Here is a 13,000-nt window from a genome sequence, read left to right as displayed (position 1 = left end):
CAATCCATGCTAAAAATATTTCCCAGGTGCACTGTGGGTAGTCATGTGACACCCATGCTTCTAGACTCTGCCAATAGCCCTTCAATAGTCCTTTGTTTGCAAGACCACTGAGATTTGTTGTCAACACCTGTCTACGTGTGGTGGAAAGAGTCTGCTTACATGTTGCGTCAGAAACCATGCCTCAATACTTCATGCCAATACGTCAAGTTGGATGTGAAACTATGTTACAGATAGAAAGTTGTACATTTGTAACTACTTGTTTGCCCAAGTTCTTTGGTTTGACCTGTGCATGACTTTTATTAAGACACGTTCTCACACACTCCTAATTCCCAGGTCAGAGGGTGTAGACACACAAAGCTAACGGCAACATGCTCGGCGTCAGCACATATTCATTAGAAGTGTGTCTGTTGAAGTCCAGGCCTCTGCTCTTTTCATTCCCATCGATAGTATGAGCCAGATCTTTGTACGTCTTAGGGGAAAACTCCTCCTTTTCCCAGCAGAAAGCGAAAACAACATCTTCAACAGGGTACATTGCGCTCTGCATTGAGATTTAGACTTGGACAAATCCCAAATGGCATTTTTGCATTCTTGGGAAAGACGCTGCTTAAATGTTATTATTTAATATTTTGTTGCATGTTGTTTATACGTACCATATATGAGTTTGTTTTGTTTATTCGCTTTTATATTTTGTATTGTTTATAAATGAGATAATAATATTAATTGAATGGTCTCTGCACATATTACGTATTAAAGGGACATTCCGATTTTTTTTTTAATATACTCATTTTCCGGCTCCCCTAGAGTTAGACATTTGATTTTTACCGTTTTGAAATCCATTCAGCTGATCTCCTGGTCTGGTGGTACCACTTTTAGCATAGCTTAGCACAATCCATTGAATCTGATTAGACCATTAGCATCGCGGAAAAAAAATAACCAAAGAGTTATTTAAAACTATTTAAAACTTGACTCTTCTGTAGTGACATTGTGTACTAAAACCGACAGAAAATTAAAAGGTGCGATTTTCTAGGCAGATATGGTTAGGAATTATACTCTCATTCTGGAGTAATAATCAAGGACTTTGCAGCTGTAACATGGCTCCAGGAGGTTCACTGAGCATATTTTCAAAAAAAGTGTGTCCCTTTAAGTTCATCAAATACGTTAGCTTCAGATCCGCCTATTCTGGCCTTAAGCCATTCAGAAATAATGGCTTGTTGGCAGAATCGGCTAACAGCAATGTCAGTTTTTCAGCAAAGTCCTCTACGTGCACAGAATGAAACTCGATGAACAAAGGCACATGTACATAAATATACATGTTTTTACCCGTTTAAAGGATGTTTACCGAATATATTAGGATATTGACTTAATTTTTTTACTTTATTTAGAAAAGACATGAGAGGTTTTTGTACTTAGAGGGTTTTGCAGTGAAAGACATTCAAATTTGTTAAATACCAATGAAATGACTAAAGTGACACTTGTAAACATAAGGCATTTTAACTCTTTCCCCGCTATTGACGAGTTAACTCGTCAAATAAGAAAAAATGCTTCCCTGCCAATGACGAGTATTTCCGGCTTTCCACAATACTGCTGTTATCCACCAGGTTGCGCTCTTCCGCAACTTATAAAACCCGGAAGTATCGCCCTATGGCACACAAGCTATATGTCAGTGTATGTTTTGAGGATCCCTCTGACTCTGATCTCTATCAAAAGTCCTTCACAAAAACGCAATTATCTCAGGTTTTTGCTCAAATTTACTGATAAAAAGAGAACTAATGAAGGTAGGATGAAACTTTTATTTTTTTTAAAGCAGAGGGTCTGTTCTTTCATTTGATATATTGTATGTTTATATATTAAACAAAGCCATTTTTCAAGAAGGCATTAAACTTTTGTCAAAATCATGAAAAATGCTGGCGCTAACTGGCAACTTTTTTAAAAAACGCTGGCGGGGAAAGAGTTAAGTATTGACTATTAACACTTTCATTGCCATTAAAGTGAAGTTAAGCCTGATAAAAATGTCAGGGTTTTACACCTGAACTCCTCATTTGTTTACCTCGATTGTTATAACTAATTTCAAGTATCTTGAAATTAGATTTTATTTGGGATATATCTTGAAGCCAACTTGTAAATACTGACATATTAAGGTTAGGTATAATATAAATAACCGGTTACAGTAATATGAGAAACTTATGTTTATGTGCTATCCATGACAGGAGTGGAATGTTTTGGTTCGTGATGATGAAGTCAGGATGATGCTAATTTTAGACATCATGGGGTGCAAGAGTTGCCCATGCTGTGTTTTTGCTACATGTATATGTAGACATCATGGGGTGCAAGAGTTGCCCATGCTGTGTTTTTGCTTCTGCATATGTTGTAACTGTTAGGCCAAGCCTAAAAAAAATTAAGCATCCTGAACCTTTTTTATTTCATATAAAAAACATGTGAGTAATGTCAAGGTCACAAAAACGTTTCAAACAGTCCCTCCATCTGCCATTGGTCAAATAGATCCAGCCTCAGTCTCGCTCGATTGGTTGACATGGGAATATATAACTTCTGTTTCATTTTGGTTAACTTTAACTCCACGTCTTTGCCCCTGTTTATTTCTTGTAGCTCAATTAGAGCGTTGCGTAGGTCATGGGTTCGGTACCCAGGGAACACACATACTCATAAAATGTATGCACTGTAAGATGCTTTGAATAAAAGTGTCTGCCAGATGCATGAATGTAAGTGTAAATATTTACAAGGAAATAGAAGGGAGGTCCAGAAATCATGTTTACTGTTAAGTTTGCACAGGATCACCCAGCTGTGTTTTGGTCTGGATTTGGAGGAGCATGTCGACTTTTGGGGATTTTGACTTGTTCGCCGTGTCCCCCAGAGTTGGATGGGTCCATGCATACCCTTTTCATCTCTGTGCGTCCTGTAGCGGCGCGCCCACCGCTGGCCTGGCTTGGCGCAGGGACTGGAGGTGAATGGCTAGCATTTGGGATGCTGCTCCCAAGGAGTGACCAGATGATGGCAATATTTTCCTATTTATATGTTGTAATTTGTATACTCACAGCGTGACTCCACCCAAGTAGCAGTGCTCTGCCTTCTGAGAATATAGTTCCCAGTATGTATACGGTTAAAAGATGGCTGTGTCTCATATGACCTTGTTATTTGTACACGCTGTGACTATACAAATCGCAACGTATGGGTAGGAGAGTGTTGGCGTTGTTTTGTCTCTTGTTGGGAGCAGTATGCTGGCTGGAGCCATTTGCTTCCAGTCTTTGTGCTGGGCTGGGCTGGCGGTGGGTGCGTCAGACAGAGTTGCGGGACGCGCGGAGATGAAGAGGGGTATGTGTGGACTTGCATAGGTTTGGGGGATACGGTGAATAAGCTGGAGTCCCAGAAAGTTGGCGTGCTCTTTTAAAGTACACCAAATATCAGCATCTGTCGCTGATCATGCAGGTATCTCTTTGACTAATATCTTACTGACTATTAACACACATAGACCCATTTGTTGCTCTGTTGTTGGGATCTGATATTATTTCATTGTTAAAAACATTTATTAAAAAGGCTATTGTAACGTGACACCTGAGCATGTGTGGTACGTGCAATTTCACCCTTCTTACCCTCATTCTGTTTGACACAGCTCAGTCCTGAAATAAGCCATTAATCAAATGGACAATGAGCCCCTGCGACACATGCGGTTTAACGTCTGTCCTTGACATCATCACATGATGTCGCCTGATTGCCGATACCCTTTAAGTTGGCGCGTGAACGTGTACGTCTCCAAGTGTCTGGCCCCTCTCTCCCAAAATAGATGAAATGTTACTTAAAGTAGACTGTACGGTAACCCCTCTGCGTTTCAAATATGGGAGGCACGAACGAGGGAGTGTGGTCGATGTTATGGTTTCCTGTTTTGGTCTTAAGGGGTCAATAAGGGTCTGTGACAGAACAGGAACCACCATGGCGTCACAAAGTTGAGACGTTCACTCACTGCTCCTAAAATTTACTGACGTGGGCTTTTGGAAGGTGAATCTATGACAAATCTGAATGATATAGAAAGTAAGAGAGTGATGAAACCTGCGTTAGTTAGAAATGAGCTCATGCTTATGGCAATGTGATATGTGATTCATGCCGTGTAGATGTTGCTGAGCTGACTACATCTCTAGTAAAGGAAAAAATAGTATTTGTGACTCTGTCTGTGAAAACCCAGCTAAAGTCATTTTGTCATAAAGAACATTCTGTGAAAATATAACCTTGATATGTTTAATATAATATAGGTCATGTCAAAATATTGAAATTGAAGTTAAATTAATGATCAAATCAAACTTTGATAAATATAAGACTTCAGACTGAATTTCAAATGGTGATAGTATGATATGTAGCAGAGTTTGAGAGCATTAGGGGAAAATGCACAATTTTTCATTTTTTTTAGTAGAAATTCTACTACCAGAATAACGTTTTAGGGACTGATTTTTCATGAACTTTCTTAATATTTGATATGCACTTGAGCCGGCATGGATGCCACATGTTTGTGCAACATCTAATGATTCACGTCATCCCGGCATGATGTACAAAATTTCACAAGCATATTTTCAGTTCCTTGTTGGAAATGTGAACTGATGTAGAAATAAAGCAAACATTTAAATATTACTTTATTGTATAAGATCTTTTACAAAATCCTTATTTCCAGTTTAAATAATAAATCCTTGACTTTTAATTTGCACTGCAAAAAATTACTTTCTTTCTTAGTATTTTTGTCTATTTTTTCAGTAAAAAATATTTAAAAATTCTTAAATTAAGATGTGTTTTCTTGATGAGCAGGATGACCTAGAAAATAAGTCTAGTTTTAAAAAAATCTAAAAATGTAAGCGAATTTGTGCTTAAAACAAGCAAGGGGAATCTGCCAATGGAATAACACTGCAGGGAGGTGGTTTTCAAGAGAGGAATCCTTGGTATTTTTGTCTTGTTTTCTTAAATTCGTAAATTTTTTAAAATTAAGATGCTTTTCTTGATGAGCAAAACGACCCAAGAAAATAAGTCTAGATTTAAGACCAAAATATCAAATTTAAGTGATTTTGTGCATAAAACAAGCAAAAAAATCTTGAACATTTTTCTTAAACACTAAATTCAAGAAAAATTTGCTTAACCCATTGGCAGATTTTTTTACTTTTTTATGGACAAAATCACTTGAATTTGACAAGAAATGAAAAATCATTTTTTGCAGTGTTGTTCCATTGGCAGACTTTTTTTTTGGTTGTTTTCAGCACAGGTTCGCTTGCATTTTTATATTTTTTAAAAACTAAAAGCTGGACTTGTTTTTTGGGTCGTTTTGATCATCAAGAAAATATATCTTAATTTAAGAATTTTAAGATATTTCTACTGAAAACAAGACAAAAATACTTGGTTGGAAAGTCATTTTTTTGCAGTGCAGATTGAAAGTCAATGAATTGTTGTTTAAACCTGGAAATGGGGATTTTTGAGATGTTGTTGTACAATGATGTAATATTTGAGTGTTTGCTGTGTTTCTGCATCGGTTCACATTTCCAGCGGGGAACTGGGAATGTGCTTGTGAACTTTTGTACATCATGCTGGGATGACGTTGCACTTAAGTATTTATGAAAAAAGTAAACTTATTTCAAGAAATTGTTTCTTATTCCATTGGCAGATTTTTTTTTTGCTTGTTTAGGCAGTAATTTACCTAAAGTTTATATTTTTTGTCTAAAAACTAGACTTATTTTCCTAAGTAATTTTGCTCATCAAGAAATACATTTGATATTTTTACTGAAAACAAGACAAAAATACTACGAATTTTTTTCTTAAGTAATTTTTTGTACTTAAATGTTTACGGAAAAAAGTTAACTTATTTCAAGAAAATGTTTCTTATTCCTTTGGCAGATTTTTTTGCTTGTTTTAGGCACTAATTTACTTAAAGTTTATATTTTTATCTAAAACTAGACTTATTTTCCTAGGTCATTTTGCTCATCATGAAAATACATCTTAATTTAAGAATTTTTTTGATATTTTTACTGAAAACAAGACAAAAATACTAAGTAAGAAAGTCATTTGCAGTGTGATCTTAGACACCAATAAATGTACATGCCTACATACATCACAACGTCTGTCTTGTCTCTTTGACCACACATTTGATATACATGTTTACACCTCATTTATATACTTAATTCAAGTGTAAATGTCTTTAAAGTCTAAGATGATCCACTCCGACCACATTTTGTTTATCTAATGCCTATAACCTCTCGTTTCCTGCCCATATGTTTATTTCTCCCTTGTGTATTTTCTCTCTGTTACAACTTCACGTAACCCTCTTTCCCAACTCCCTCCCTGGCTGGCATTTATTTCCAGGATCTGATTCGGAGGGACTGGTATGGCAGCCTGTGGGAGGAGCCAGTGCAGAGTGGGGAGATGTTGGGGGGAGTGAGTGCTTTAAAAGCCTGAGCTGGTTCATCCCTGTCAGTGGCACACACAGAAACGGCAGCGATACGACGAGACAGCAGAAATTGCTCTGCGGTGACCTGGAGACACGCTGAAGACATCTGAGAACCTGATCTTCTGAAGCATTGTTCTCTTTCTAATAAAGACAAAAAGGAACGCTCTTAAAACATATAGAGCAAGAAATCTACTTTAAGATCTTCTTCACATAGAAAACTGGAGAATTGCAAGGTTCTCCCATCAGAGACATCTCAAAAGACAAACGCCGAGACCCCGCCATCCAGATCCATGGCTGCACGCCCTATGGAGACGGTGGGTTTTGCCATGCTACCCGCACACATCTTGGCATCCGCCATGGAGGAGTTTCCCCAGCAGCTGCCGGTACCCAAGTGTATGGCGCGGGGCCCAAACCGCCAAAGGCGGCCCCGGGATGCCCGGTTCAAGACCCAACCGGTGACCTTTTCCGAAATCGCAGAAGTGGAGGAGGAAGGGGCTTCGCCTATGGAGGAGGAGAGGGCGAGACGATCGTTCCTGCAGTCGCTGGAGAGCCTGAGGAGAAGCACACAGACTTTGCATCATTCGGGATCCACACAGAGCTGCCGCACCGCGTCTGCACAGGCAAGTCTGGACTCCAGTGACTCGGACTCGGCGCAGTGAAGGATGGAGGAAATGTTTTCCACACATAACTTCTTTTGAAATTCCTGATTTACATCTGTTAGCCTAGTTGTGATATGCATACAATGCGAATTAAATGTCAAGTTACACTGGCATACTGATTGTTAAAGCTCCTCTGCGAGAGCAAAGTTTTGAAGATTTCAGAAACCAAATTCTTACGCAAATTCCTGTTTTTCTGCACAAGACAAGTGAGGTTTGGAAAGAAGAGGTATTTTATGCCGAATTCCATTTTAAGAGACTGATGTTTTTCATATCCCATGTGCCTGTTTAAAGATTGAATGGGTTCTCCACTGCTGGGCAGGATGTAGGATGTTGCGGTTTGATTTAATTTAAGCTGATGGACACTCGAAAGAGGTACAACACGTACTGTATTTTTACAAGAATAATCAGGCAAGATTTCAATTCCTGATGTTGTGCAAGTCTGCCAGATTTGTGAACTTACAAATGAACTCGACGAGGAGCAAATTATTTTTCTTTTTTAAATGTATCTTATATTTATTCACAGATTATTTTGTTATAACATAGCCTAGTGATTTTAGAAAATTGTTAGGTTGACACTGTGGACTTGTATTAAGTCACTATTACTGAGAAATATAAGCCTTATAGTTCGATTTGACTATCTTTGTTTCATACTTTCTTTCATAGATATGCAAATAAACTTTATAACGTTGGATTTGTCATTGATTTTTGTCTTTTAATGTGTTCAATCAATCGGTAAAGTACACTAAAATGCCGGGTTATTATCCAGCCAACCCATTTGGGTTGTAATTTAACCTGCGCTAGGTGGTTTCAACCCAAAATTCTTTTTAATCCATTGTTAAGTCAACTATAAAAATTATTTGTGTTAAATTAACCCAACAGTTGAAGTTGTCCCTTTTTAACCAAATGCTGGGTTGAAAATGACCCGGTTATTGTGCATGTTTAAAAGTACAATATACCAATGCTACAAAGGAAGGTGGGGCTTTAAAATAAAATTGTCATTGCACTTCAATATTTGTACTTTTAATCTTTATTAAAGGGATAGTTCACCCAAAAAATTTAAATTGTATGAAAAAATGTACGAGCTTCTTTATTCTGTTGAACACAGAAACGATATTTTGATAAATAATTGTAAGACTTTCATAGTCGGAAGTCAACCATGACTTCCATAGTAGGATAAACAAATACTATGGAAGTCAATGGGTACTGTTAACTGTATGCTCACCATTATTTTGTGTTCAACAGAATAAAGAAACTCATACAGGTTTAAAACAACATAAGGGGGAGTAAATAATAACAGAATTTTAATTTTGGGCAAACTATCCTTTAACTTTGTTCAATTGTTTCATACTTTCTTTATACTTAAAATTGTCCTTTTGACAAATTTATTGCATTTTAATGAGTTAATCAGCCAACTAGTTTAAAGACAATGTACAGGGTTCCCACGGGTCCTTGAAAGTTTGTGAATCTGGGAAGTTTTTGAAAATATACATACATAGATAAAGGTAATTGAAAGTGCTTGAATCTGTTTTATGCAAGAAGTTTTCTGGGAAAAAATCCATATTATTCCCTGTGTAGTGTAGGATAATATCATAAAAATTCTAGACATTTTAAGCACACGTGCTAAACTGTTCGCTTTAAATGCTTATATGTATATTCTGTATGCGAATGTTGATTCATACCAAAATACTTTTTTGCATATTTGTGTTTGACACATGAAAACGTCTCGGGTTACGTATGTAACTGTTGTTCCCTGAGAAGGGAACGAGACACTGCGTCTCCCTTGCCATACTTCCTGCGTCCCTGTAACGCCGTCTTTGGCAATATTTCAGATAGTTATTTACTTCCTGTCTCCTGCGTCAGCCTGTCTTTGTTGTTAAGCCTCACCATTGGTTAAATTTGATATACACATTCAGACGCACTTACCCCTGGAGGCGTCCCCAAAGTGTCACCGCATTGACGCAGCGCGAGTTCCTTCGAAAGGGAACTGTAACAATGTATCTTAAAAGGTAACCTTGCTCTCACTTGAAATGTGTCCCCACATTTAGTCGTTGAATTTGAGGGTATTGGACCTGGAAAGTTCTTAAAAGGTGCTTGAATTTAAAGTTAACTAAGGTGTGGGAACCTTGAATGTAGAAATGGTACAAAATAATACAAATACTATTAAATGGACAGTGTGTGGCAGATACCTAAAAAGATTTTGTGCACTAAGAACATGTGGTTGCCATAAAGATGGTTACGTCAGTGAAATATGATATTTTGAATGTTTTGGGAAAATAAACTTTGTTATATTTTCTAATAAGAGCCTGTAAACTCAACGAACTTTTAGAAATGATGGTCAAAATATGAAACCCAGATGTCACTGAGGCTGTACCAAGTACACCTTTGCACCAAAAGAGTTCATTTTAGTACCTCAGAGACACAAATTAGTATGACAGTGTTGCATATTGGTACCAAATGTATACATATCTGTACCTAATGGTACATATTAGGACTTTTTAAAAGGTTACTGCCCCAGTGATAGTCTGGGACCCTTTTTAAAGACCTTTTTAACATTACAAGTGCAAAGGTCCTTTGTTCGATATGAACACACAAACTGAAAATAAATCTGAGATGCACTTCGGCTAAAAGTGTCTGCCAAATGTGTAAATGTAATGTTAATGTTAGGTTTAGACCCTTCTTAGATGATGTTTTAAAGAATAAAGCAAACATGTAAGGCTTTTAATGACACTGTAGTTTGTCGGTTCAGAACAATGATCACTCATAATCTTACATGATAGTGTTTGTTTACACAGCGCTGTATCCACAGCACAAACACAACTTTTTTCATTCCCTATCCGGACTCTACTCATCATCAGATTTGTTTCTGCCAGTACAGCATCTATAAATAAATCTGTCTTGCCTTCTGATCCAGTTACATTATCGGAAAACATGGATCTATGTCCTACTAGTATAGCCTAATTCTGCTGTGTTGTGAAAGACTATACACCAAAGTGTTTGTGTGTTTATGGGGATAACCATTTGTACCACTGAGTCAGTTTTTATAACCACAGGGAAGCCTCCCATCTTTGTAATTTCCGACTCTGTGTAGACAATATAATTTCTCCTTCAGCTAGATATAAATGACACGAGCTATGTCTCAGATCAGTCCGGCTGTTTACTGTCGAGCGTTGTGCACAAGATAATCACAGTCCGGGGATATTAATATGACAATCTTTCTGTTGTTTATTTTCATAACACCTCCGAGGTTATTTTTCTTTCAGAGAAATTATGCTTGTTCATCTCTTCCATCTGCAACAAAGTGTCTCGGCAACCTACTTTGAATGGGGTTGCCATGGTAATGGTTAGGTCAGGGAAATTTTGAGAGTGTTGAGAAAACAAACTTCATGTTCTTCACCAGACTGTCACATCTGCAACTCCTCCCATCCCTTTTCTGAATACACTTCAGTATTTATATATTAACATATTGGCCTATAGCTTTATCTCATTAATGCTAAATACACACCTTTATAAATATGTATCCTTATTTATTCTTTTCAGACCTTGGTGCTTTTCAACTATACACATTCAAAAATAAAAGGTAAAAAATGGTCCCCTATCACTGAGGGTCCTAATATTTAGGTACAGATATGTATACATTGGATGTACTAATATGTACCTCTGAGGTGTAGGTGAGACTAAACTATACATGTATAATAGAAATTCTCTAATCTATCTGATTATGGGAGTGCTGGGTACCGGGTCTTCGATTAAAAACATCATGTTCCCAGCAGGCATTTGGAACGGCCAAATCATTCTTTGTTACGCAACACATTGCTCTTTATCGGTTATTCTTGGCTGAGAAAAGATTAAATGAAAATATTTCTGAAAAGGGCTTGTGTTGAGGAGACTATCATGGTATAGTCTTTCCAAGTCAGTTAAATTAACAAAATGAATTGATTGTATACATGATACTGCGATGGATTTGGCAGTGTATCCTTTTGTGTATATGATGAGTTTCTACTGTTTACTTAAAACTAACTCTATTAAACAAATTGTTGTTTATTTCGCCATGAGCTAGTGAGAATAATTCAAGCACGTGGGCTTGGAACGTGACTAAGTCATCATTGGACAAAAACAGTGACTCATGTTTACAAGTCTGTGTTTATTAAGTGACAATTAAGGCTGAAGGAAGAATACGTTCTCAGGAAAAAGATTTGTACGTTTTCACTTTATCTTCATTACATGGATAGATAATTTTAGGAACATTTAAAAGATGTGGTCTTTTGTAGCAACCATATTTACATAACAAAAGGTTAACGTGGTATCATTAAAATGAATACGGAAACACAAAGATGTTATTTTAATGCCATTTTCAATTTCTCATTCACTTTACTGTTGGCTCTGCATCACTAACTCGAGAATCTTGCTAGCTCAGTCTCGTCTGTCTGCTGTCTAAAAAGTTGATAACCTGACCTATATTCTTCTATGCTTCTAAAACAGATTTTGGGTCATAACCGAAAGTCACATAACTGGAATCTTCCCTTTCTCCCCATGTATCTCCTTTTTGTCTGGATATTCGGGAATATGCTGCAACTGCTTATGAGGAGAATGTAACCTACTTCTATTATCATTTCCTCACAACATAGATGACATTCAGCAAATTATTAATATATGTGTCAGGAGAAATAGAAAGATCAATATAGTTAATGTGATATATTGTCTCACTGTCTTTTAATTTATTGAATGAAACACTACTTTAAACCTGTATTACATGCACTGTAACATAAACATGTGAATTTCTTAAGAATATCAAAAACCTTTCTTGTTTACTCAATGAATATTATACTTTTGCTATTTGAAATACGTATCCTTTTGCCATTTTGGAGTTTGATCTTTTCAGACTTCTTAAATTTTCATTAAATTAAAAAGAGAAAATATGAAAAAACTTAAATTAGGGTGAATAAATAATCACAGATTTTTGGCAAACTATAGCCTGCTTTTAATGTCTGCATAGATTCTGGATGATTTTAGATTCAGGATTGGTTTCATGCATTTCAACATCATCCAGGCAAATAAATGGGAAGAATAATACTGGGAGCTTATCTGAGAAATGTTATTCTGACATTTCCTTTCTCTGTATTTTATAACGCAAAGATAGCTGTTTGTGTGCCAGAACTAACAGTCTAATTTACAAAATCTTTCCTTTAATCATTTTTATCCTGACCTTTAACTACGTCATCCTTTCTTGGCAACAACAGGGGGAATTTTCATGCACTAAAAAACAGCCAGATTTGGGTTGACTGCATCAAAAGTACATATAAACAAATACTTGGATGGGAGTTTAAAGTTGATTGGTTTGGTTATGTAGACCGAAAAACAAAAACAACAGGGACCAGCAGTCCCTTATTATGTGTTCTGATTGTGCATAACTTGTCCTCCATGTTTTAACTGCAGCAGACTCAATAAACCCTGCCTGTCCATTTATAGAGGGTATGCACGTGACGTCACCTTCGGCGAAAGTGCCTGCGGTTACGCCCACTGAGTGGCAAAAAATAGAGTGGCAGCATTTGAGTACAGTGTGAAATCAGCGGAAACATGGGAAAAAACGCTTCTAAATTGGAAAAAGCTGTTGTGCGATAGACTGTACTAACAGATTAACAAGAATTCTGAGCTTTCGTTTTCAGACTGCCAAAACACACCGTAAGGAGAAGTAAATAGATCGTTCATGCCAAAGTCCACAAACCACAGGTGGGTTGACAAGTTGCTAGGGTCACTATCAAGCAGAAGTTTTACTTTCTACTTAAAAGTATTTTTTTCAAGTATTTGTATTTTCTCCGTGTTTCTCTTTGGAAAACACATTCCAAAGCATATTATCATATTTTTTACGATATTACATTTCATAAAGTTTTTGTTTTACATTTAATATTTAAGTACA

General features: G+C 36.8%; 2 protein-coding genes across 2 annotated transcripts in view; one reads left to right on the top strand and one right to left on the bottom strand.

Annotated features, from left to right (window-relative positions):
* Positions 1-13,000, bottom strand: part of LOC129434396 (creatine kinase U-type, mitochondrial) — a 368,704-nt gene that overhangs the window by 305,403 nt on the left and 50,301 nt on the right. The window lies entirely within an intron of this gene.
* On the top strand, positions 6,433-7,775 carry c6h11orf96 (chromosome 6 C11orf96 homolog). The gene has a single exon (XM_055192007.2). It carries the CDS (start codon positions 6,718-6,720, stop codon positions 7,084-7,086), a length of 369 nt encoding a protein of 122 aa, XP_055047982.1. The 5' UTR covers positions 6,433-6,717; the 3' UTR covers positions 7,087-7,775.

Source organism: Misgurnus anguillicaudatus, chromosome 6, assembly GCF_027580225.2.
Source record: "Misgurnus anguillicaudatus chromosome 6, ASM2758022v2, whole genome shotgun sequence".
NCBI classification, from domain to species: domain Eukaryota; kingdom Metazoa; phylum Chordata; class Actinopteri; order Cypriniformes; family Cobitidae; genus Misgurnus; species Misgurnus anguillicaudatus.
The sequence above is the reverse complement of the archived record's forward strand: the minus strand, read 5'-3'. Positions and strand labels throughout refer to the sequence as shown.